The 26,303-nt window shown below is 43.6% G+C and overlaps 1 protein-coding gene across 1 annotated transcript; it reads left to right on the plus strand.

Annotated features, from left to right (window-relative positions):
* The first annotated feature begins 1,382 nt into the window (after positions 1-1,382).
* Positions 1,383-21,864, plus strand: LOC108939319 (hematopoietic progenitor cell antigen CD34-like). Its single transcript, XM_018760561.1, has 8 exons — positions 1,383-1,591; positions 13,604-13,738; positions 14,035-14,351; positions 14,468-14,542; positions 16,449-16,569; positions 16,966-17,018; positions 18,089-18,241; positions 19,252-21,864. Exons 1-8 carry the CDS (start codon positions 1,510-1,512, stop codon positions 19,462-19,464), a joined length of 1,149 nt encoding a protein of 382 aa, XP_018616077.1. The 5' UTR covers positions 1,383-1,509; the 3' UTR covers positions 19,465-21,864.
* The last annotated feature ends 4,439 nt before the right edge of the window (positions 21,865-26,303 follow it).

Below are 26,303 nucleotides of genomic sequence, written 5' to 3' on the forward strand. Positions count from 1 at the left end.
CCTTAGACTCACACTTAATATGAACTCAGGGCAGTGTCCTCTCTGCTGGCCACATGGACCTTCATAGCAGCAGCCACCACTCCATAACATAGCCTCCAGTGGCAGCAGACGTCTCAAATCCCCCGTTAGCAGGACAAACTCCTGGTGAACTCTAAATGTAAGTCTGCCCATAATTTATTTCCAGGGCCATTCAGAGAGAGCCTGCTTCTCACTAACTTGCTGTTCTCTGCCTGTTGCATCATTGTTAGAACATCACCAACTGTGATCTTTCTCTAAGGAAAACAGCGGGAAAAGTAAAAAAAAAAAGAATTACTTGCACTGGATGTGATGTGCAGACATCAGAGCTGAGGTGTGGCAGCAAAAAGAGAGTGGACATGTTTTGAGGCAGTAAAGCCAGAGCACAACACTACAGCAAATACTCTAATACATTTTTTGGCTGGAAAAGAAAATTATTGTTTAGCTTCACACCCCCACAGTTTATCCACAACCCCACACTGAAATCTCAAATCTCAGAACAGCTTTGGGAATGTGAGTAGTGAAGTAATTGAGTCTATTCTGACCCTCAAGGAAGTTTCATAGTGACAGGTAACAAGTATGCAGCACAGGAACACACACACATTTTCAGAACCGCTTGTCCCACACGGGGTCACAGGGAACCAGAGCCTACCCGGTAACACATGGCGTAAGGCTGGAGGGGGAGGGGACACACCCAGGACGGGACGCCAGTCCATCGCAAGGCACCCCAAGCGGGGCTCGAACCGCAGACCCACTGAATAGCAGGACCTGGTCCAACCCACCGCGCCACCGCGCCCCCCTTCCGCACAGGAACATGGAACAGTAAAACATCCTTGGTTTAGTTCAGTTTTATATCATTAAATATAAAGTTTCTAGCATAATTAAAACATTATTAACATCACCTGTTTTATATTTATGCATTTGGTAGGTGTTTTTTTTCCAAAGCAATGTACCATTCAGTGTAAAAAAGAATTATTACTATTTTTGCTACTCACACTTTTGTATATAATATTAACAATTTATACACCTGAATATTTAACAGGAACAGTTAAAGATAAAGCTATAACAGCAGGGCTGATCTTTTGGCCAGTTACAATAGCTCATCCCCTTGCTGTATTCTTTATGCTGAGATCTAAGTATATAAAAAAATTGAAAAGAGGCCTTTAGGAGGGTGGGGGAAATGTTCAAATGAAAGACACAATGATTTAAGCTCACACTCAAATTTCCCCCCTTCCCTCTCTCCCTCTCTCTCTGACAAGGAGGACCAGCTGAAGACTAAAGGCAGCCAGTGAGAAAAGGGGTGTGGAGCAGCAGCAGATGGGTGGGGTGGGTTGGGGGGGGGTCATATAAAACTGCTGGCACACAAGAGCAGCTTTATCCCACCAGTGTTACTCACAGCTAGAGGAAACCCTCACTCTCCCAAGACACCCACATACACACGTTCACTCACACGCTCTCTCACATACTCACACCAGCTCTGCGTACAGAGGAGGCATGGCTGCGTCTGCTGGGACAGCAAATGGACCCTGGAGAAGGATTGCTTTGGTGCTGGTGGCCTACTCTCTGCTGCTGAATGGTGAGTGACTGAAAAACATGTCCTAGGAAACTTTAGACCCACCTTATGCAGGAAGGCTTAACAGCAAATATTTGCAAAACCTATCATTTTTAACGTACAGTATATGGCAATTTGTTTATTGGTCTTACTTCCTGGAATTTTTTATGAAAAAATATTTTTGTGAGCACAGTCTAATTCTTAAATTCTGTGGGTCTTACTACCCTGGGACATGAACCACTGAATAAAGACATACAAAGCTAAAAAAGATTAAAAAATGGAGGGAAAGGCATTATATCTGTGTCAGACTTGACATGTATGACCCTGGCCTATGTACTGCTGGAAAAACAATATTTGCCTCCACTTACCAACATGGATTCAGTTAAACCAATCGAGCAATAGGAGTGGCAGATCCTTTTCAAATGGACTCCGTTTTTGGAGGGAACTCCTGCTTAGTTTGACTTGTTGCTGCTTACGAACTGAGGACGGGCATGTTGTACATGCTGGCATAAAATCTGCCCTTTGTTGACTGTGTCTACCCTGTTCTGGAGAGTTGTTCCTATAACCCCCACTTCACTACCCCATGGGCTGCCTGCACTTAAAAAGCAAACTGGTTCTCAAGGAAGCCAAGCTTCTGAAGGACAGCTCTCAAAAGCCAGAGTCCATGCACTGACACCTTCTGATAAGCTGGACTCTCATCCTGCTACTGATTGTGGTCTGGGAATCATGTAGATGTGATCAGTAGATGTGCAGAACAGGATGTGTGCTTGTATGGTGACAAGGGGTTCATGAAAGGATACAAGTAGAAGGGGGAGTGTCTGCTGTTCTGCAGATTCAGCAGGGGTTAAAATAAGGCCTGTGGTAGGGGGTGGGGCTGACACCCATTTTTGGGTGAGGTGATCTCCAAACACCTGCTCTCCTCTCCTCTCGTAAGGTGAGCACAGACCACCAGAGCCCCTGCCCAAGTTAAAACGGACGTTCCTCTCCACAGCATATGGCGTGGCATGGGAGGTTTTCCTTGTGCTCCATCCCCAGTGTGGAAGAATTATAGACACTCATTGGCAAGCGCTCAAAAACTCTGCCTTCCGCTCTCCTCCCTGTCATGGGCATACAGTATACTCAAAGTATAAGTTAGAAAGCATTAGAAAGAAAGTAAAAGTTAAGAAAGTCTAATAAAAATTTGCCACCACATTAATGTCAGAAAATTCAACTCACAATTCAGGGGTGTTTCATTTACATCAGGTTTCATTGGTACATTAATGATGGTGGATTTTTTCAACATGATGCCAACACTTCCCAGCATTGAGGTATAAACACAGAAAAAGGTAGTCTGGTGCATTGTCCCACCTGGTTTACACTGACCCCATTTGTGGCTTTTCAACTTAGTGTTGAGGCATTCCACAGGGGTGTTACCACAATCCAATATTGCCAACTGCACCTTTCTCTCACCAGCCTCAGAAAACATGGTCAATTGCACTCCAACGGTCACACGAGAGCGTTATGCTTTTGACACCGCTATGCCACCCTTTGCAGGCATGTGGCTGTGCCAGTGAATGTGACATGTTGACCGTAATGCTGAAAAGGCCTCACAGTTATAGCCCAGGTTACCTTCAGACATCATACTGTAGGTTTGGCCATGCTAATCTGAAGGACGTTTTGAATGCTTAGCCAGTTTTAAAATCACAACGTTTAACAAGGATACTAATATAGCCACTACACATCGTGCGGACTTTTGTAATTCATGTCTAAAAATACACAGCTGTTTTTCTGGAAGCACTAAAAAAGGTCAAATGGAGCCGCTAGATGAAGATGTACAATGGAATTTGGGGCAAATACACTGTGCTTGGTTGGGGGCTATTTCTTCTTTATGACCATGTGAATCCACATTAGCAAGGAGCACAAAGTGCTGGTCTTGTTTCCTGAATTATTGGCTTTAGACAAGGCTTAATCAGTGACACAGTAGATTTGTGCTGGTGATGTCAGTGGCCTGGAGAGGAGAAAGGCAGCTGATACTGACTTTTTAAAACGCCCTTTTGTGCAGTAATAGGAACCAACCATGAACATAGTCCAGTTTTGGGTGGATCACAGAAAAGATAAGTTGGTTTTTGAGTAGAAGTTTGTTCTGTTACTGGGAGCCCAGAAGGGACAATGATGGGGTGGTTCTGGGGACAGTGGGCTTCAAGTGATTGTTACCCGGTAAGATCCCACCTGAGTGGTTGCTGGAAGCAGGAGGATTTGGGGTCCGGGGCAGTGGATCACATAGAGAGAGGCAAAGGGGACAGAAGAACATGATCTTGGAGGAGCACACCAATGACCTTGAGAAAAAATCTGTTTGTGCAGATTCTAACAAGGTGAGGGAGAAGTCATTAGAGATTTATGAGCATAGGGGTGACAGGGAGCTGAAAAGTAAACAGGTCCTTTTCTAAGTGGTATGCTTCCTCCACCGGAGGTGGGAAGGGTAGCCAAAAGCGGTACTCAAGTAAAAGTCCTGCTGTTTTCAAAAATATTGCTCAAGTAAAAGCAAAAGTATAACAGAGTACATATAATGTGTTACTACTCACCTGCTGAGGGTGTGCCTCATTGTGAAGGAAGCCTGCAATTGCCCCTGTGTGAGTGCTAATCAGAGTAACATCCTGCAGAACCAGACAGCTGTTTGTGTGGAAGCCTTCACATAGTCCCACTACACAAGTTTACTTTGTCGCTGTTTCCTGTGGATCAGCTCAGCCATGACACCGCCTTGTAAATATGTAAGCAAAAATCACAGGATTTCATTGGCTCTGGCAGGATTTGCAATGCGAAATGTTATTGAGGAATTTCCATGGCTGCTGGTGTCCTGGCATTTTACACATTTGCTGTCTTACTGTTTCATCCAGTATCCACTTGTGAGTAAAATCTAGTGTTATCGGTAATCATTCAATGAGTAAAACAGTGAAGAGGAGAGGGCAAGTCTGAGACTTATTCACAGGGACTGGACTGATAAGCCAGGGGACTCTATATCTGAGTACACAATCAAGGTCATTTCTCAACAACAAAATAAGTGGCTAAAGGTAACTTGGATGGAATATTGTCTCTTTGTTTCCCTCATGCCCTTGAGCTATTGACTGGCATTCCTTCAGTCCTGCATTAGTAATCTAGCATTTGCGTCATACACCCTCATAGGGCTTATATAATGCCAGGCAGACTTTTACCTTCAGCCAGAGCCTCGCTGCTCAGTACATGGCCATTCCTTGACAGGAAGTCCTACTTCGATCTTCAAACAAGTTTTTTGTGCCTCCATGAAAAGAAAGTACAGATAGGTGTTATGTAAAGAAATTCCTTGAGATTGTGAAAAACATGATGTGTTAATAGTGTCAAAAATGGTATGGTTTGATTTTTATTGTGATATTCCTACTGGCAGCATTGTTGTCCATAGCCACTGGTATCAGGGTTTCAAGATGCTTCCTTTTGGGGTTTCCACTGCTGCTACTGTAGTCCATCGGCAGTTGGGTATCAGGGTTTCAGGACACTTTTTGTAACTGCTGAGACCATGTTTTTCCAGTGATTGTGCTGCAGAAACTGAATGCTTGAAACCTTAAATGCCCGAGTTAAATACTCAGGAAAGAGATGTTCTGCTTCTGGGATCAGAGATTGAAATGTTCTGAATGTATTTCTTGGGCTTGCTTGTGGCACAAACTTTCAGCTTGAGTCCTGATCAAAAACACTCTGCATTCATTAGTGATCAGGTTTGTGTAGCCAGGTCAAATCACAAACACCAAGCAGACCATGGCACTCCTTCATGTCTTTCAGTTACAGCTACTGGTTAAGCCATGTGCCCTGTACTTTTATCTTGCATCCCTCAGTCCAGATGCAAGGTCTTAATTGTAAAACAGCCTTATTGGTAAGAGGGATACTAAGCTCATTGCTAATCAATACTACTTGTAGGCGCAGACATAGGAAATACCCAGTGAAAGCTCAGCCATCAGTGATGGATTAAGTGCAGCCCAACAGGGTGAAAGAAAGTGGTCCAACACTGCCGTTGCATTCCAGCAGTGCTGCAGTGGGGGGCTTTGCAAGCACACGACAGCAATCCAGGTAATCAAACGGAACCGCTGCTTTGGCTTGTGCTCATGTTGGCATTTTGGAGGAAATGGATTCATGTGTCTATTTGAGACTCAAAGCCCACCACAGAAAATCCTTCTAAATTCCCTCGGCCTACTAGACATCAGTGCAGGAATCACCCTCATCTCCCTCTGCTCCACAGTCCCGCGACATACTGCAATTTGTGACGGTACTGCTACTGCATTTGCACAAAGCAAACCAAAATAACAACGCAGCACTGACCAGTACACATCATTATAGCATGCTTGTTAAAGGAGAGAGTGAGCCACTTTATGGAAATGTATATAATTTGTTTGCCTGGGGAAATAAACAGATTTAATGTTTTTTGGCTGAGCCCCCCATTCTCTGGAAAAGTAATTGGTGCTTGTAATTAATTCCGGGCAGCAAATGCATTGGTGGGGGTTTGCAATAGGCCTAATTGAAAACATGCGGTTACATCTCTTTCTTGAATTGCACAGTGCTGAAATTTTCTCATTATGGTTTTTTTTTCTATGGTTGAGGCCTGGAACCCACTGCCATCAGCCACAGGGCCCCAAGGCATGAATCAAGGGCCAATTCTCTCAGAAAGGAAAAACTGCACCACACGTTTAACCTGCTAAGGAGTAGGGTTGACTGCCACATTCTTTATCTAACTCCCCCTCTCGGGCTGTGGCGTAGGGTCAGTCTGAACAAGACCAAACATTTAGATATCCTTTTACACAGCCTCCCTTTTCATCCGCACAAGAGTGCAGAGGCACAGTGCATTGGTCCTTATCCATGTACATCTGAGCAAGCTGGACAAGGGAGAATTTACTTTATACTCAGCCGTCTGGCTTCATACAAGGTGGGGAAATGGCCTGTCAGAAAACAGGGAGTGCTCCAGGGAGAAGGCCAATTCATCAGTAATGAGACCAGCATATTGTTAGTGTGGGAAAAAAGGGTTTTCACAGAGCTTTATTAAAACCATACTTAAAAACTGCTTTAAGTTCCACTCCATTTGTACACTACAGTAGGTATAATTATAAAAAGGCCAGAAATTCAAAATTTAACCCATGTGATTCAGCCTTTTTTATCCCATTGTTGAAATTCAATGCCGGAAAAGAAGAAATTGTGGAGAAATGTCAAAGTATTGTAAAAAAGACACACTAAATGGAACAATTTATTTAGTGTCACATGGAGACTGATTTTTCAGGAAGTCAGAAACAGGATGCAGTTGTATTTTTCAGGAGCGTAGCTACATACCACATGCTGGTTAAAGTATACAAATGTCATGAGCCTCACTGGTTATTATAGCGACCAAATAATTGCAGAAAAACTATGTTATGGGAAGAGAGTGCTTTCCCGTGGTGTCTCACTACTTTTGATCACAAAGGCTGCATCAAGGAAGATGTGGTAAAAATATAACTCCGCAAAGTCAGACACTGCCCATATCCCAGGGTACAAAATGGAACATTCCAGAGCTTCAGAAAATACAGTTGACTTAACTATGATATTTGCTTTTTGTTAAAAGAGCCATAGGAGTTGAATGGTTTTCAACTGAGAGCTGGCAACCAGTTGCAATTGTCAGAAGAAAAATTGTTTTCATAATATTTTGATAGGACCTGAGGGAAACTTGTCATTTTCAAATTAGCAAGATGTACCTCTGTTTGCACAGAGCTGCTTCTTGACAAAAAAAAAGGACAGAGGAGACCTTCTGTGATGGTCATATTGGTAACATAATTTAAAGTAAGGCAGTCTGAGTTCACACTCAAAAAACCTGGGTTACATTGTCATATTTGCATTCCCAGGAAGGAGTAAGGCAGGATTGTATTGGGAACAGAATGTCTTGTGGGGGACAAAGAATGGACAGGGAGTGAGCCTGGGTGGAGGGCTAACTTAAGACGTCAGAGCCTCAGTCTTTGCTGAGGAGTTGGAGAGCAGAAACTCCCAGAGGAGATCAACATATGCTGACTGGGAGGAGTCCTCCCAGTACAGAGCTACATCCTTATTTCTCAAGGTGGGGAAAAAATATTATCAGAAAAATATGCCCAGTCAAATGGGATATGCTCTATCCAGTCAGGACCCCAGTATTTTTGCTACTTCTAACTCCCTTCTTACTCCCTCTTCCTCTAATTCCACCCTTCTTGTTTATTTTTTGCTTTCCTCTTCCTGCCGTGAACTCTGACGTTAGGAAGGCAGGGAAGATGAAAGATGGTGATCTAAACAGGAAAGCAAAGTGGACATTGAGAGTATGGGGGAGGGCCAGACAGGCAGGCAGAGGAGTGGGGGTGAATGAGAGTTCTTCAGGAAGAAGTCCAAGGAACGCCCAAGGTGATCAGTAAATCACAGATGAATGTGCAACAGCCCCTGGCATCAGAAGGAATGAAGCTGCTGCCGTGGTGGGTGAGAGTACATCGGCGCATTCCATCTACCCTGCCATTGCATGTTCACCAAGCAGTGTGGAAAATTCCAATAAGCGTTGAGTCAATTACAGCAACTAATTAGCACAAAGCCATTGTAGAAGAATGGCTCTGAGAACCTCAGAGATTCCAGTTATGTGCAGATCGGTCACTCTCAGGAAGCCTTCCTTTGTTCCATAAACAATTCCCACATTTCAGTGCGTGTGCAGGGACACCACAGCGCAGAGGAATGGCAGGGCATGGCTGACAATGGGCCTCACTGATCTTAATATTGTATTAATTTTACCACCTGTTAGGCAGGCCATGCCTATTTTGGTAATCTATCCAAACTGAAAATCATCTGTAAGAATCGTTCTGAAACCTGCATTGTAACATTTTACAAGCTACTGCTTTATGAGGATAGATGATTTTTGGAAGACGAGGGTGTCACTTCATAATCAGTCTCAAACAGAATGAGAATTCTGAATATACTGTACCTTCTACATCCCGCTTACTCTGTTGCACCATGGAGCAGGGTGCTTATCCTGAATTCTGCCAGTAAAAATTAACCAGCTGTGTAAATGGATAAATAATTGTAAGAAGCTTAATATCGCAAGTCACATAGCAAATGTCTCAGCTAAATAAATAAATAACACCTTACTAGATGGGAGGATATGGATTTTCCTTACAGCTTCCCTCCCACACTGAGTCAGGACCATGTTCAGGGCTGTGCCAAGGGCTGCGATCTCCATATGTGCAAAACTCTACATGTGAAAATGCTGTCAGATGCACTGATCTACCCTGACTCCTTTTTTGTGTCACAAATCTGGTGACCACATTTTACAAGCTGGCAGCCACCGGTTCTGGAGACAAGCAGAAAGGCGACGCATTACGTCAATGTTGTTGGCAGCATGCCAGGAGACAGGCTCTTGCAGGGCAGGACTCCTCTGGCAGGGAAAGCAACTCTAAGTCAGCCTCACTCCAATGTCCTGCGCTCTGAACAAGCTGCACGCAGAGCCAGTACTTGCCCCCAGGTTCGCAGCTTCCCTTGTGAACCTCACAGAGTATTCGCCCCCAAGGTCCAGGCGCAAAAAGGGGCATTCATTGACCTCGTGAAGGAACCATTGAACAAATAAGAGATTTGCTTGAGGTCAATGATTTCTACTTATGTTATGTGATGTAGGAAATTTTCCAAAAAACAGGAAAATGCCTCATGATTAGTTTAACGTTCATATAATGCGTCACTTTTACATGTACATGCACAGCCTGAAACTGGCACGCAGACAGTCGTGAGTTGGAGCGGTTCATGTGAGACTATCAGTAGAGAGCGGTTTCTCAGTAATCCCTCACAGTTGTCTGGCAAAACCCGCAAATCCCTCCCCTGCCCTGAACAGCTCCTCTGTGTGCAGAAGGGGAAATGAGTTTGTATGTGCATTACAGAAGTCTGGGTGTGGTCAAGAGTTCGTTGGAAGCTGGGATGGGGGTAGTGTGTAGAGTGAGGGTGCAGAAGGGGAACAGCAAGCCTCATTCTCCAACATGTCTCTACAAAGCCATCATCCTTAAATCTCCCTCACCCCTCTACCTTCTCATACCCGGCATACAATGGGTGTTGAACAGGATGGCAGGCTTTCCCAGGAGCTTGACCAGAGGCGCAAATGTTCTTATCTGCTATGACGGCGCAGTATGCTGTGGCAACCGGGCTAATAAGATGAACTAATATTTCTGCTGTTCTGCGGTCCAAGAAACCCCAAATAAGGCAGGATCATAGGGCGGAACTGTGCACACTCTTCACATGCTGTTGTGCTTTACTCCAGTTTTTCTTACTGTAACCACTGAGCCTTTGGATGTGTACAAGTTTGCTCAACAGCGGATGAAACCGATACATGCTTTTAGAGGGTGGCATCAGCTATTGATGGATGTGAAGATACTTAATACGCCAACAGCGTGACTGTCGAAAAAGACACCACAATCTCCTCCACATTCCCTGCACATATGCCAATGCTTTCTGTAAAAATCAGTCAGCCTCTTACATAGACTTCAGAGCATCTTCCAGTGTCTCAGCACTGAAGATGGTGATCCTCAAAGAGTCTTCATACAGAGGACAGTGAGCATAGGGGTGAGCCACTTTTCTTGCAATCAGGTCACCACCTTATCAGTGTTTTCCAAGAGTAAGTCACCATCCAGACCACAATGGATTCCAGAGGAAGGTTCTGTTTGCATGTCACATTCCCATGGCTCCTGTCAAATAACATCTCAAAGCCTCTATCTCGCATCTAGATTTCCCATAGCAGAAACAAAGCAAATTTTAGTTATTTAATTTGTCCGAAAAATGCCTTTATCCCAGACAACTTGTACAGTCCATGCCTTCTTCAGGAGTGCAAAAATAGGACAACTTCTGGGACTTCTTTTGATTAAAAGCTGGTGTCTTTTTGCCAGTGTGCACTTGGTGCCCTTGACAGAAAAAGACTGGGGTCTCAGAACTGGGGGGGAGGGTCATGGAAAAACCAGAGATGTGGGAATGTTAGGGGTGGGGGGGCTGGTAACCGATCTGGTGGTAGTTGATCAGTCCAACAGCAGCAATGAAAACAAACTGCTGTCCTTCTGACAATGCACAGAGTGCAGCCTCATGAAGCATCTGTATTTTAGCATCAGGGACATCATGCTAGGACCATGATTAGTACTATTCACTGACACCGCAGTGAACCTCACAAGAGTTTTGACCACAAGTGTTGTCTTTTTAAAATGTTTTTTAAACACAATGCACCAAGCTGTCTACCCAGGTGAAAGAAGTGAAAAACATATCTTAATAAGGTTTGCAGTAATTCATTGTAGCACCCTCCCATAGAGCTACTGGAGACAGGCTTCTGGAAAAGTACTCTTTATTGGATGGGCAAATGTCTTTCAACAGCAAATTTGGCAAAGGCGGAATAGATAGTACAAGAGAGCTTTCAGAACACACGAGAGTTCCCACAGGTCACTCTGAGCCTCCCCACACCCCATAATGGTTAGGGGATCACCCGTTGAACCCCCTAGAATCCATCAGTGGCAGACAGACAGAGCATCAGTAACATCACAACCAATCAGAAAGGAACACAGGACCATGTACAAGAATGAACACTAACACCAATTATTTACATTAGTTTACATCATCCCCCCTCAGTGCAGTTACAATATAAATAACATTCAACTCAGGCAATAACAAAGTGTGTCTGTGTGAGAGTGAGAGAGAGAGAGAGAGAGAGAGAGAGAGAGAGAGAGAAAACCTTTTTTTCAAGATTTGAATTCAAATCCGAAAACACAGGCAGCAAGTCAGCAAGGACTCATGCTGAATTTCACAGCCTAACTGCATTTTTGTTTATAATTATGATTTGAATGAACACATCAAGGCTTAGCCAAAAGCAGCTGGTTACTAAGCTTATGAGCCTCATTACATTCTCCCAAATTTATGTCCTGCTGTGGTCATTAAATTGTATGACCGGTCTGCTCAGTGTCTTGTTCGTTCATGATGCCCTCAGAATTAACAGTAAGTAAAGGAAGTTGACATGTTTCATAATGCAGCGTAAAAGATATAGTACAGAAGCTCTTTTGTAAATAACACTTAAATTCATATTAAATCAGACCACATTTGGATTTAACAGATGCTTGTGTGCAAAGTGACATAGTAGTTATCGAGGAATATTTAGCTGAAACCTCAGTCAACATTAAAAACACTACCTGCCCATATATCATAAACTGAGTTACACCTATCTTGCATATGCAGAAAATGATTTTACTTACTGTGAAACACAGGGTTGCAGCCTCATGAGGAAGACAGTGAACCATTGCACTATTAAGCCATTTTAGTGGTAATACTTCATCTCAGTTGACAAAGAAAGCCGAATGAGATGCATCATGTGAAACATGTCACTTGTTTACCTGTGTGTCCTGGGAGGAGGACATGAAATGGCCACAAAGCAAAGAGTTGACAAATACCACTGGATTTTTTGCACATGGATCTGCATCAGCACAACTTGAAAGACATCACTCATCCACCTGGTGCAGTAACATTCTGTTTTTTACAACAATAAAATTTGCAACGCATTAATCTGTATGAAGTTAGCATGCATTAATCAGAAAAATTTTCTATAGACTCATCTAGCATAACCGGGGAGAGAGGCACACATCTGCGTGATGAGATTATGCTGTGACATATGTATGGGGAGGCCAGACACCCCAGAGGGAAGATGTGCCCACATTCGGAAGCCTAGCTGAGAATGAGCTGGGAGTCAGGTGACAACACTAAGAATGTGGCCCAGAGGAGGGCTTCAGTGTCTCCCATACCACTTCGACAAGGCATTCACTCAACAGCGTGCCTTGGATCTCCTGATAAGAGTAGAGAACAATCCCCCCCCCAAACACTCTGAAATATCAGGAGTGTCCAACCAAGCCTGACTGATGAAACATAGCAATGCATATACTGGATAGAAAACTTGAAGGCTGCACAGATTCACAACCAGCTATGTGCAGTGTCCAAAACCTGCCATGAAAACTTGAGTATTTTAGCCTTTTTAATACAGTAATTAAACTAAGATTTGGGCCAGGCACACTTTCACAGACATTCAATCTGAAATACATTCTTATTTTAGAAAAGGGGTCTATCCCAAAGGGTTGCTGGGGTACAGTGATTTAGGAGGCATGACCATTCACAGTGATGGCCTGGTAAAGTCTGTTTACACAAGCCATGGTAGGACCTTATTCCACACTTAGGATAATAATTACCCAAAGCTCTTGAGTTAGCAGTCTCATTTAGGTTTAACTCTGGTCTGGGCATTGGCGCTCAGTTTTTTTTTCTAAACCACCCCCACCCCCAAGTCACAGCTAAGAAAAGACAGCACCAAGCGCCGAAATTCCTGGTAAATGAACCTGGCCCCTGCCACTTGACAAAAGAATGGAAGGGAACACGTGAATTCATCGTCCCAATATGCTGGAGACGAGCCCGCAGCGAAGACAAATACTGGCAGGCTGTTGCAAACACACGGTAACGACCAGGCCGTGAAACAACACAGAGGTACAGAATGTGCTGGGAAATAAGCAGCGAAATGAGAAATGGGCCTTGATGGTGGCAGATGAGGAGAGGACTGTAGACAACGCTCATTACTTAAGCTGGAAGGCTTGTTCATTCAGCAGTTAGCCATGCTGTCAGCCTGTCGCAAACCATCACTGTCGTCATTAGGGGCAGGCAAGAAGGCAGCATCAGCTCAAAAGCACAGGAAAATCAGACTACGATGCTCCAGAAATATAGCTTTCATGTATAGCAGCAAACTGTGAAGGGACAAGTGCCCAAAATTTCCACATCTCAGAGTCAGGTAAACAGAAGTCCTTTTACCAAATGCCAGGTTCTGGCGTTCCAGTCCGTTTTGTAATCCATGGGCCTCAAATAAATCACCATGTGGGTCACAACACCAGGAGAACACTGACAGACCTGGGGGTCTTAACAGTCTGATTCTGTAGACAAGACTGAAACCACCAGGCCCATTGCATCATTCTTCAGATATTTGTTTTTGTTCCGGACATAAATTATTATTTTACTTCATGTTATCAGATGGTGCAGTCTGCCAAGACACCACAACCAGCATACCGATCTCTGAAAGTTCAGCAACCGATCCCGCAACACATAATGGTGTAATTCCATCTACGGCGGAATCAGGCAGTATCATCAGCGCTGCTACTGCAGCAGGTTAGTCCGTATCTCCGTAAGTCATAACCTCCCCTGCAACCCACAGTTCACAGTGCTTGAACAAATAGAAATGTATCATGAACAACTTACTCATTTCAAAACTACATATTTTTCACCTGCCTTTCAGGTTATATATGTAATAACTTGAGGCATTCAGCTTGCATACAGCCATTGCTATTATAGCAATTTATACCTAAATCAACATAACTATTCCATGCTGAAGTAGCTGCTGGCAGTAAGCAGCTGTTGAATAAATAATAGTTTCCATCAATTAAAAGAACATTTATTTTCTTCAGCAAATGACATTTTAGGGGACAGTCAAGGCACTGCAGATAGCCAGAGTACAGCTGCTGATTCAGCTGGCACTATCCCGTCCGTTACTACCACCTCCGATGAAAGTAACATGATCACAACTGGCAAGAGCTCAGCAAACAGCGAGACACAAGCCGCCAAGACCACCATCTCCTCAGCAGGCCAAATGAGCCTGACCACAGCAATGCTGACCGGTGTCTCAAAAAGTGACATTGCAAGCGCGACCCCTTCCAGTTTCGACGTGACAGTGCTTGCCAAGGAGGGCGGAGACACAGAGATCATGGTAGAGAGTGAACCTCAGGTAAGAAGCCTAGAGCATCCGTAATGATTGGCGTCATTCAACGGGAGTCAGCAGAAGCAGGGATATATGGGGAGGGTGTTGCAATAATATACCCAAGGAAACATTTCTTTCTGCAGGAAAACATCCGCTGTGTGGAATCAGTCAAAGACGAGGATGCAGTGCACGTGTGGCTGCAGGAATCATCCAGCTGTGTGAGTAGACACAGTCTTACCCCCTGACTGGATGAGAGTGTTCCTTTGCATGCTCTGGTGTCACACTGTGTGCATGGGTGGATCTGTCTGATGAAAGGGATTGTGCCTGAAACACTGAATGGTCAAAACTAGACAGGACATGGTGCTTTAAGGCTGCTCACAAAAGGTTCCCAATCATCAAAAACCCTCAGACACTGAACTGCAGATATCAGCACACTCTCAGAAGTTCATGTTCAGTTCACCGCTGCCTTTCAGACACTCCATGAAGCGTCAGTCTGAAAATGATATGATGGTTCTTTTTATCATTTTGAACACAGCACATGTACCACGTTCAGAAAACAAAAGTAATTTCCTGACTTCATCAGAGCCACTCCCACAGCTAGCAACTGTGCTCTCTGTAACTCTTTATCTGTGATGCTTTTCAATGCACAGCATTCTCCACCAGAAGCTCACAAACACTCAGCTGACAGAGCTGAAGTCATGTGTGCGGGAGACAAGGACTTTAAAGTTCACCACAGGTGACTCTGTGAAGAGTTCCTATGGAGGCCCCCATTCTTTGCCCCACAGGGAAACTGAAGGACCTAGTTTGGTGAGAACTGTTGGATGGGGTGTTTGTCTGTGGCAAGATCAGGCTCCTTAAAATCCCTGATATGCTAAACTTCTGAAATACTATTTCCACACAAATGTTCCCATAAATGGAGAAAGTACTAAAAAAACTTGTTCTGAAAAAACCGGGAATGCACCATGTGCCGTAAAATTGGCCTCTTTCTATTCCCAGAAGGAAAAGACCCCAATGCTAGTCACTGTAAAAATATCCCTGGCTAATATTAACACATATGAACTGAAGGAAACGAACGAGGTGACAGTAGACTCAAAGCGGGCATCCCGACAGCAGCGGAAACTTCAGCTACTCACTTGCCAATGGCAGGAAAAGAGAACAGTTAATTAGTCAGAAGTTCGCCTTGAGCCTTGTATATCTGGGACTAAAATAAGGATTAACTCAAGTGGTTCATAGATATTAAGTCATAAATAGGTTCATAGATATTTTTCTGGAAGAGAGAGACAAAATATAACTGAACTCAGAAGTCATTCTGAGTTCAGTAAGCGTGCGTGAGTATATTGAGAGTGGGTGGGCAGACCGCTAGCATGTTTAGTCCAATGGCCCCCTTGACGGCATTTCCTCCGTAGAAGACGGTGTCATAAAATCAGCCAGCTGCCGGTTACTTAACTTAACTCAGGGATCCAATGCGTGTGTGTGTGTGTGTGTGTATGTGTGTGTGTGTGTGTTGGGGGGGGAGCTGCCACTATGTCTGGATCTCATTACACAGAGTGGGGATTGTTCCCAGACCCTTGTGCAATCTGGTGATGTCACTAATACGGCCGCAGGGAGAAGATGGGGGACTGTGCTCCTTTCACTCCGGCAAACACACAGACGGACACACAGACACACACAGGACATGCACACTCTTCTCCATAGGCTTCATTCAGAGAGGGATTTACACCGTTTCTGCAGCTGTCAACCCCGTGTTCCATGTGGGGCAGCTGTGACATGTGGTCTTTGTGTGTGAATGTGTGTGCCTTTGTATGTTAAACTGGGCAGTTTTCACTGTGACATGAAGATAGAGACAATAAAAGAAAAAGTCCAGGGAGAGCAGATGTCTCGAGGGGATCATAAAGAGGGTCTCCCAGGATGTTTGTCACACTCTAACCCTGTAAATTCTCATACAGAGAACGCTCATCTCAGCATCACAGATAACAAGTGCTGCTCTGTCTTTTGGACCATAGCTGAACCTACACACACAAACCACAGTTTACACAGCAGAAAAGTTTAAAAAGTTACTGCTGTCAAAATCGAAGCTGAGTAATTCTATTTGACATTTTGTTTCTTCATTTTTTATTCTTGCAGGAGAACACCAAGGAGAAGTTACAAGAAGTTGTAGGAATGCTGTGTGGAAATGACTGCAAACTTGAGCTCTTCCAAGCTGATAGTTCCGACAAACTCATTGTTAGAGGCGAAAATGTTTTAGGTTGGTTTGATTACACTCTTTTGGTTTTGTGAGCTAACAAACTAATTATAAGTATGGTAACACAGAATATCTAATATAAACACAATCCCTTGTGTCCAATTATACTATTAAAAATGTCACTGGATGATATTTGCTGGTGAGTGAGTGAGTGAGTGAGTGAGTGAGTGAGTGAGTGAATGAATCTGTGTGTGTCCTGCGATAGCTCGATATCCCATACTGGGTTGTTTCTTGTACTGCAACCCACATTGGGATGGGGTCCAGCTCCCCTGGACCCTATGCTGGATAAGTGGTTTTGCAAACATGACTGCGTAAAGGCAAATGTAATGTAATGTTATTACACAATATATTCAGCGGTATGTTGGTTCTCAACAATTTTTTTTTTGCCTTTCCTTGCAGCTGCCCCAAACACCATGGCTGAAATGTTTAAAAATGAGGAGATTAAAAATAAGGTATGGTATGGAACAACAACCCACTAGAAATAATAAGGGGTGTCTTCAAACTAGCACTACCTCCTCAACCCAGTTCTCAGTGATGGAGAGGGTCTGGTCCCAAGCAGTTAAGACAAAGGCAACAGTGATCCACTGTAGTGTCAAAAATCAACAGGGGGTCAAAGAAAACACGAGGCATGGCAGTGCAAGGGACTCTTTCGTGACACTCTGCTGGTAATGATGTTAGGGCTCCATAATGTAATCCCATAAATCTGGCCCTTTTCTCCCTTCTCATTAGTTGCCAGTTATTTGTGTTTACATAAAGGCAGCAGTTTGTGCACTTCTCTAATTCTATGAAGTCCCTGTCTAGAGCACAAACCCCAATCTGAGTTACATTGGCAAAGTCACTGTGAGGCACATTCACTCCCACCTCTGAGGGAAGGTGATTTTAGGTGACAGAACTCAAAAAGGTAGCGAAATCCCACCCCTACACTCCACGCCCCACTTTATTACAACTTTAATTTTCAGGCTGAAGGCCTCGGCCAGGTTGTACATCTGTTTCTCATTCGGGGTCCTCACACTACAAGAGAATTGCATGGGGAAGAGGGACGGCAGAGGGCCATCTGCGCTCTTGCTTTTCCTCTCGTATCACGGAAAATGGAAACGCATGTCAGGCCCCCTCACTCCGGATGTTGCTGTGGCTACTGAAAGCCACAGTGGGGAAGAGCCACAGCATGCACACTGAAATACGGTCTGATCGGTTCACACCACCAGTAACACACCGGCAGTGTTTTTTTAGGGATAGCACATGTTCTCAGAAAGCAGTGAATCTTCTCATGTCTCAAGAATACAGCCTCGTCCGTGCTCCTGAAACAAACACATATGACCAGCAGCACCACTGAGAAAAACTGTATTTGTGTCACACCTTAAATTCATGGTGCAGGGTGACCTCACCTTGTGCTTTTTGAACTAAAAACAAATGCATCTATGGGTATCACAGCCATACCATGATGTCCTCAGACTCAAAACAAGCCTCCTACCCTCCACTTCCCCCATTCATGTCTCACCACTCCCTTTTTGTCTCTCTGCAGCTGGGTGTGTTGGATGCACAGGTCTCCTGGGGCAAGCGCCCACCCACTGTCCTGGTGTCCCTATTGCTGGCTGGGTTGTTCCTGTTGGTCGCACTCCTGGGGGGCTACTGTTTCAAGATGCACCGGGCCCACAGCTCTAAGGGCATGAGGCTGGTCAGTGCTAAGCCCATGGGTCAACCTTGTGTGAGGGGGTGACCTGCGGCGGTCCACACTGAATCATCCACTCCCAGTCTCCTACAGTCTGTAAATTCTAACATATATAGAGAAACTGGAAGAGCTCACCTATATACATTATAATGTCTATACATGTATATACTGTATACAGATTATTGGAATACAGTCTATATACATATATATGCCACTAATTTTCTGAATTTTTTTAAGAGAATCAAGTAGTAACATATGTATACAGGTCTACAATATAGATAAACATTCATTATTGATTTGCATGCACATTTCATTTTCACTGGGCATTTCTTTTAAGGGGGATAAAAGAAAAAAGTAAATTTATGTTTCAGAAACTTCCGCCAGTCTTGTTATTAACTGACAAAATATCACAGAGCATTAAGTACAGTAATGATTCTAGTGCAGATGCCATTAAGAAGGTGCTTGAAAAAGGCTCATGCTGCCAGGGCTATTTGCTTTTCAAGCGCTTGCCAAGGGCTTGCAGCTGCTTCTCCGAGCTGCTCATGAAATCACTGGCAAAAGCCCTTCAAGTGGAGCACACCCAGAGCGACAGTCACGCACTGATATGCAGTTGCAGTCAATGGGACCACACAGTAAATTCAGCAGTACTAAAACAATTCTAAGTGAGTCAAATCAGCTTTGAAGTGCATTTGATTTAAACATGCTGGGATCCTACAAAGCTATTGCAGCATTAATACCGCATTGCTGATTTCACTGTGCTCTGCGGCTTTATTCTTCTCCTTCGGGAGACTAAGTGTCACGTGCTAGAATCATGCGGGACATCAGATGGGATCATATCTGCTGCATGTTCTTATCTGAGGCAGTTGTGTACTGTGTTGAGGTTGTCACTAGCAGCAGAGCTCCAACTGATGTCAGCTGGGTTGGGTTTAGCTCTGTCTTTCTGTAGACAAGGTACTTCATAAACCATGGGGCAAGACTCTGTTCTGACTACACCATGCACCTCTGTCTCCCGGCAGGCAGAGGAGTCCTACCATGGAGATGAGGAGAACCAAGCCAACACCTTGGTTTCTGTGGCACCCCTCAGCCAGCCTGAGCCTCAGGAGAAGCCCAATATCAATGGAGAGTCCCCCGATAGTGGCAAGACTCAGCCACCAGCTGCAGGAACTGGGAGTGCTACAACCAATGGCCACTCTGCCACCAAGACTCCTGTGGCTGATACAGAACTTTGAGCCTGACATCTTCTTCACTGACCCTGACACAATGGAACAGGAAGCACCACGCCCCCTCCACACTTCATCGCTGATGACATAACTGACCCTGCCACTACATTTCTTGCCCAAATCCTGCACCTCAAGACCCTTACATCCAAAGGTTTTCTCTGTGGGACACTTTATGAGGAGAGCCAGAGAGCAATCTCAAAATGATGTCTATGAAAATGACAGTAGCAACAATGTCAAAGCTGATGATGATGAAGATGATGATGGTATTTAATGTGAAGAAACCCCTCTGCATCACACCCTTTCAAAGGATGACGGGCTTGGAAGCACTGGAGCCGGCTGGAGGGCTGCAGCGTAACTCATGCACAGCAGCTGGAATTGAGCTAATTTCAGTAATATGACCCCAGCACTCGACGAGAGGACCTGATCTTTTCACTGTGTTTTCTACTAAATTACTAAAAATGTTTCATTCTCATGCTTGGTCAAGAGACAACAGAATTGCAACCCTCTTGACTACCTAGTAATTACATGTGTTGCACGCTGTCAGGAAGTGGTCAGTGGACAGATTTCTTGGTGACAAATCAAAGGATCTCCTTCTCTGCATGTCAGAACAAATTAACAAATTAATTTTTGGAATTTCTTTTTTACGATTGAAGTTGTAAAAATCAGACAACGTAGTGACCAGGGGAGACAACCTTGAAGAGTAGAGGCCGGGTTGGCAAAACCTGATTGATATCTTGGTGGTGCTTAATCAGTGTTGCCAGAAAACCTGGAAAAGGTGAACAAGGAATACATATCCCCTTCATTACAGCAAGATCAGTCAACATGCCATCATGGAGAGCCGCATCTCCCATGCAGCAGGGTGGGTTATCCACCATTGCTTAGCTGCAGTGCCATTGTCAATATCTGAAATTTCACACGACTGGCTTGTAAGTCCTATACCCTATCTGCTGGAGTTAAAGCTTCTCTCCATGAGGCATCAAGCCATTTCTGTCAGTATTACATTCTTGTCTACTATCTTATGTAATGTCATAGTCTACTCCACTATTTTATTGATAATTGTCTTAATTATGTAACTTTTAGTTTGACTTTTTGGGGATTGACTTTAACTACTGTAAAAATATCTGTGAGATAAGTTGAGTAAACTAGCCACAAAGAGAGATCATGAAAGAGGAATGGGTCATCTCTGTGTGAGCGTGCTCAGTGACAGGTTTTTCTCTGCTTTTGATGTTCTAATGCCGAGCGCAAACTTTCATCACAAATTTCGAAACCGGTACTCCATTCTTAGGTCCTAGTTTTCAGAGTCCCATCTGCCTGTTGTTCTTGACTCATTCTGCCTTGATGCCCACATCAAACAAACATCTTGCATCCTCCTTTTCCCACCAGCTGCGGAAAAGTGTCTGACAGCAGCTCAACAGTATCACCAGCCATCCTCCCAGATACCTATGGAAGCTCTTCTTGCCCCTCAGGCTTAAGAGAGTGGTTGAGACTTACAAACCCACCCATGCAAATGGACTTCAGAGGTAACAGCGGCAAAAAATATCTTTTCGACAATCTTTTTCAAAGGAAAAAATATTTCAAATAGATTTTCATTGGAAAGTGCTATTTTTGAAGATGAAAACAATTACCGTGCTATAATATTAGCTGCACATTGATGAAAATCCCTTTGAAATAAACATTCTCAGGTTCTAAGAAGCCATTCCATTTATGTGGATGCTAGTTTTTGAGCATTTTCTTTTGTTTTTTCTCTTGTCAGCAGATTTCTTTGGCTTAGTTTAATGAGTTCATTTACACAGATGTGTTGCTATCCCTTTCTGTACATTTTCATTTGGTCTGTCTATTATTAGTAAATTGCTAGATGCACTGTTTGATATCCAATGAATTCTTTAGACGTGTTGTTTTCATTATGTACAATCTAAAAAGTAACACTTGAGGATTTCAAAAGCAAACTATAAATATCACATCAAGGTAACTTTTGAATAATAATTTAAGGGCATGTGTCCACAGTCACATGGCCTTAAATTATTATTAAATTATTAAATTATTAAAGAACCAAACAACTCTTTTGGGATACGCTAATAAACCAAAGTCGTGACTTTGTGAATTCAGTTGGTCACATAACCTGACAAGCTAATTTTACAAACATTTAATTAAAAAGGGCTTTATTTTTCATTTTCTTTTTTCATTTTTTACATTTCAGGACCAACTTTTCATTTTAATAGCAGCCATTTAAACTGTTAGACTTCTCTTTATTTGTGTTCTGGATAGTATTGAATGCTGAAAAATAGATACTTTTTTAAAGAACAAAGGCATTGTTTCATGAAACTTTGTATGTGTAAATAAAATCGCCACGTCCCGGTGTAGTGCTTCAGGTCTGTATGCCACATACAGTAAAGTATGATTATGAGTGAATGATGAGTCCTTTAGTGGTTTCTCTGTGTCTTTTGCTACCGGTGTCAAAATCCATTAAATACATGCAGACACACACATAGACACATACACATGTAGAATCTGATCTCCAGACTCATATGCCCAGGCTACAGATACATCCTACACTGTTCATTAAGTGACCACTTCACACATATATATTTGTGAGTGGTGCAAAATTAAGATTTAGCGTCTTTAACTAAAAGACAGAGAAAACTATTACTCGGACTGTGAGCAGTTTGACGATAGGAGAGGATTTGCCCGATTCAACCAATATTCAACTCTTCAAGAATATGCGCACCTAAGCTAAGCCCTAGGTCTTATTTTAGGTGCTGCATTCCCCCTGAAACTAAAACCAAATCTTATGTATCATCTCCCCCTGACCCTAACCCTTACTTGACATGCAACTCTCACAGCATGTGATACCCGGACAAGGAATGTGTTCACATGGGCTTGGAAAGAGTATCACCGTATACATCCATGATATCTCACAAACCCTGTGCAATGATGTCATGCTGCAAAAACCCAAATTTGTTGCATCCCCTAAAAAGCAGCAACAATTCACAGCAAGCAAAACACAAAAGCTTTTTAATTTTGACAGCAAGAGAAAATAGCAATAAATCGCTGTAAAATCCAAAGTTACTATGAATGGTTTTACAAATTGCCCTGAGGCACAGAAGACAAAAAATAAACCTCTTTGTTGCATCCGGTGTGAAAAACTATGAAAACTGTTCTTTGGGAAACCGAATGGCTGAATTTATACAAAAAAACAACACAACAGGAAGTTAACACTGACGGGTACATAAATCTCTAGCATTATCAGACGAGCCTGGGTCAGAAAAGGGTCAACACATCTTTCACATCTGGCCTATAACAAAAAACAGAGAATGATCAAGACTGATTGCAAGGGGCAGTGTGTTCAGATAACTGGAGGACTCACACAGTGGGACCAACGTACACTGCATGATATATAGCTCAAGGCAGGTCGAGGTTTCACAGCTGGGGAAGTGAGGACTGGAGAGGGGTGTAGGAGCACAACTGATGCGTGACCCCTTGGAGAGGAGCAGTGAGGAGCTCCTGGGCCTCCATCCCAGTGCGGCACAGGAGGAGTCAGAGACTAGGAAGTCAGGGCGGCGGGTGTTTTCACAACGAACTTCCCGAGATGGTTCCTTGTTGTTGGTGCAGCTGTGAGACACGTAATGCCCCCCTCCCTGTCCCTCCTGCCAATCAAAAGAGAACCACACCAAGGAACTGAGAGATATGGGAGCCAAAACTACACCAGTGAGAAACAGGAGAAGGTCAAAGACTCCTATTGGGTGCAGAGGCATCTGGTCTGTTTTATACTGAGGAATAGAACCATGTTCCTTTTGCATATGGTTTCTTATTATTATTATTATTATTACTGATTTTGTGTATTAATTAAAACAAATTATTCTTTATCAATGCCTACATTTAATCAGCTACAGTAGATAAAAGGTTGTTGGAAGAGCACTGCACATCCTATATTTGCTGGTAATACCTCCCCGAAGGGTCTGCATACCTAAATCGCAGATAACAACATTTGCAATTAATTAAATACAGGTGTAAGTTTCTGTTTTCACACCGCAGCAACTTGCAAATATTGGTTTGACTTTTTAGTGCAAAACTCTTAGTCTCGGCTCTACAAGCTAAGTGCTCACTTCGTGAATTTCCAAGGCAGTGAGAGTAGATGGAGGAATTGTTAGAGCCTCCTGGTCAGTTTCCTGGTTGTTCAGGTTACTGGCGGGCAGAAGATGTCATCTCCTTGCTCTGCGAAAGTAGTCATTTTCCTTCCTCGGAACACTGCGAGGCTCTGTTTGCACATATCGAAGGTCTGAGGAGAAACCGCTCGTGCTCCAACTTTCCATTTCCCCAGCTAACAATGCTTGTGAACGAACGTAGCACCAACTTCCTCATTCCCTCGGTGGGAAAACTTCAGTCTTCTGTTTGTCTCTTCTCATTATAATGAGTAACATACACAATTATTAATGTCTCCACATGTATGAGATGGATTTACAGAGAACTAAAATGTTGAGAAGGTATATGCACTGATTTGAAACCGATGTTCACAAAAGGGTTTTGAAGAAAAAATAAATATAAATGAAAAAAAAGGAATGACAGCCCTGCTTTTCTGCTTTTATGTATGGGTGGTTACGGCATTTTAATTAATCACACATTTCGACTGACGTAAGAGAAATCAGAAGCGTCGCCAAAAGCAGGTCTCTGTCATACTTGCCTTGTTCACTCCCTGTTTCACTGACTGACATCATGAGAAACATTGCCGCAGGCCCACCGAAGGAATTCCAAACACTGGTTCTAGACCACAGCCGAATCACAGTTGATCCAGACGAACTTCAGAGGTAACAAGACTTTTAAAAAAGTGAATTTTTAGTAACTTTAAGTGGTGCACTTTTCATGCTGACTTGTTTCAGGACTAACTTATATTAGGACCATTTTCAACGCACCGAAAGTGTATTAATAATGACATACACTATGCAAGAACGCGCCGAAAGTACACACAAGGATGCTATTGATAAGAGAATATTTGTTCCTTGTACGCTGTGCTTCCTGTGATTGACTGTAGATCATTGTGATACTGATTGACAGCGGCTTTATGAAAATGGATTTATTTGTTTGTTTGTTTATTAGTAGGGCATATTATTACAGCTCTATTCTAACTTTCAGTGCTGCTTTTTGTTTAGCTACAGTTCACGGTCTGTTTTGCAATCTCTGTGCCAGTCTGGGTGTGGTACTCAGCTATTAGAGAGTTGTTCCAGAGTTTCCTGTCCCTCGTTTGTTGTACATGTTCTGCTGTTGCCCTGTGCAATGTCCTTCGTGATCGATAACATATTTATCTATGTCTGCGTTTCTATCTGTGTATCAGTTTGTCATTACTGCAGCATTCTTAGTTAGCCCGCTTTGCACACAAACGGAGTATAAATACAAAAATTACTTTTGCTTTTAATAATGTGTTCTACAGTTTGGTTGCACTATTCTCCAAGCAACTTAGAATGTTAAGCTACCTACAGTTAGTTAGCATTTCATGCACGCACACAGTCTGAAACCGCTCGTCCCGGCGAGCCGGAGCCTAACCCGGCAACACAGGGTGAAGGGCTGGAGGGGGGAAGGGACACACCCAGGACGGGACATCAGTCCGCCACAAGGCACCCCAGGCAGGACTCAAACCCCAGACTCACTTGCGAGTGTCTTGCCCTTGAGCAAGACGCTCACATTGAAAATGGGCCGGAAAAAGTTCCCCAGCTGTATGCAATGCAGAGGGGGGTGTCACCACACCTCCATTGCACACAGCTGGAGAACTTTTTCCTGCCTCTTTTCAATGTGAGTGTCTTGCTCAAGGGCATTATACCAGCTAGTGAAAGTCAAACCTACAACCTCCAGAGGCAGCAGCTATAATATAACCACTATACTACTAGTTGTCCAGATGTGAAGACTTTAATTAATAGTGTAACTGTCCAAGAACATATACTAGACATTGACTGTCGCCTCTGAGGGCCTGTTTACTGTAACCTTGTGGACCTGTAGTGACATTAAACACACCAAGTGGTGCAAGTCAGATGAAGGTAAAACCGTGGATGTACGATAGGAATCTGAAGAACAAATTCCATGACAAAACCCAATACTGTACTTCAGCTGTGGGACAGCAGTACAAAGGAAGAAAACTGTGGCCATGCAGTCTTGCTCTGGCACAGCACAACAAACAATGCAGAACTGATCAGAAAATATGCAGTATCAGAGCAAGAGGCAAAGAAACACACACACACACACACACACACACACACACACACATTTTCTGAACCGCTTGTCCCATACGGGGTCGCAGGGAACAGGAGCCTACACGGCAACACAGGGCGTAAGGCCGGAGGGGGAGGGGACACACCCAGGACGGGACGCCAGTCCGTTGCAAGGCACCCCAAGCGGGACTCAAACCCCAAACCCACTGGAGAGCAGGACCCGGTCCAACCCACTGCACCACCACGCCCCCCAACAAAGAAACAAGCATGCATTTTCCCAAGGCTGTCCTGCAGAAAACAATGACGTTTACCTCTGCGCACTCTTTAAAAGACTGCACCATGTTATGTATTAATAGGGTGTTACTTCAGGCAGAAATGGGTGCATTTTAATATGCCTTTCATTTGCAAAGCAGACGGGTTGCTTGCACTACACAGAATATAAATAATACATAATGTACTGTAAAATATAACCAGTGCCCGAAGTACATGTTGAGGTATAGGTATGAATTTGCACGTTCTTACCATCTTCATAATCCAAAGAAGAAGGCAACAGTGAACCACTTCCAACCCTCCTTTACCAATTATAACCACACAACTGATCATCTTCAGTTGAGATCACCATTAAAATACATCCCATTATTAAAGGTCACAAGA

This window comes from Scleropages formosus, chromosome 19 (assembly GCF_900964775.1).
Source record: "Scleropages formosus chromosome 19, fSclFor1.1, whole genome shotgun sequence".
In the NCBI taxonomy this organism is placed as follows: domain Eukaryota; kingdom Metazoa; phylum Chordata; class Actinopteri; order Osteoglossiformes; family Osteoglossidae; genus Scleropages; species Scleropages formosus.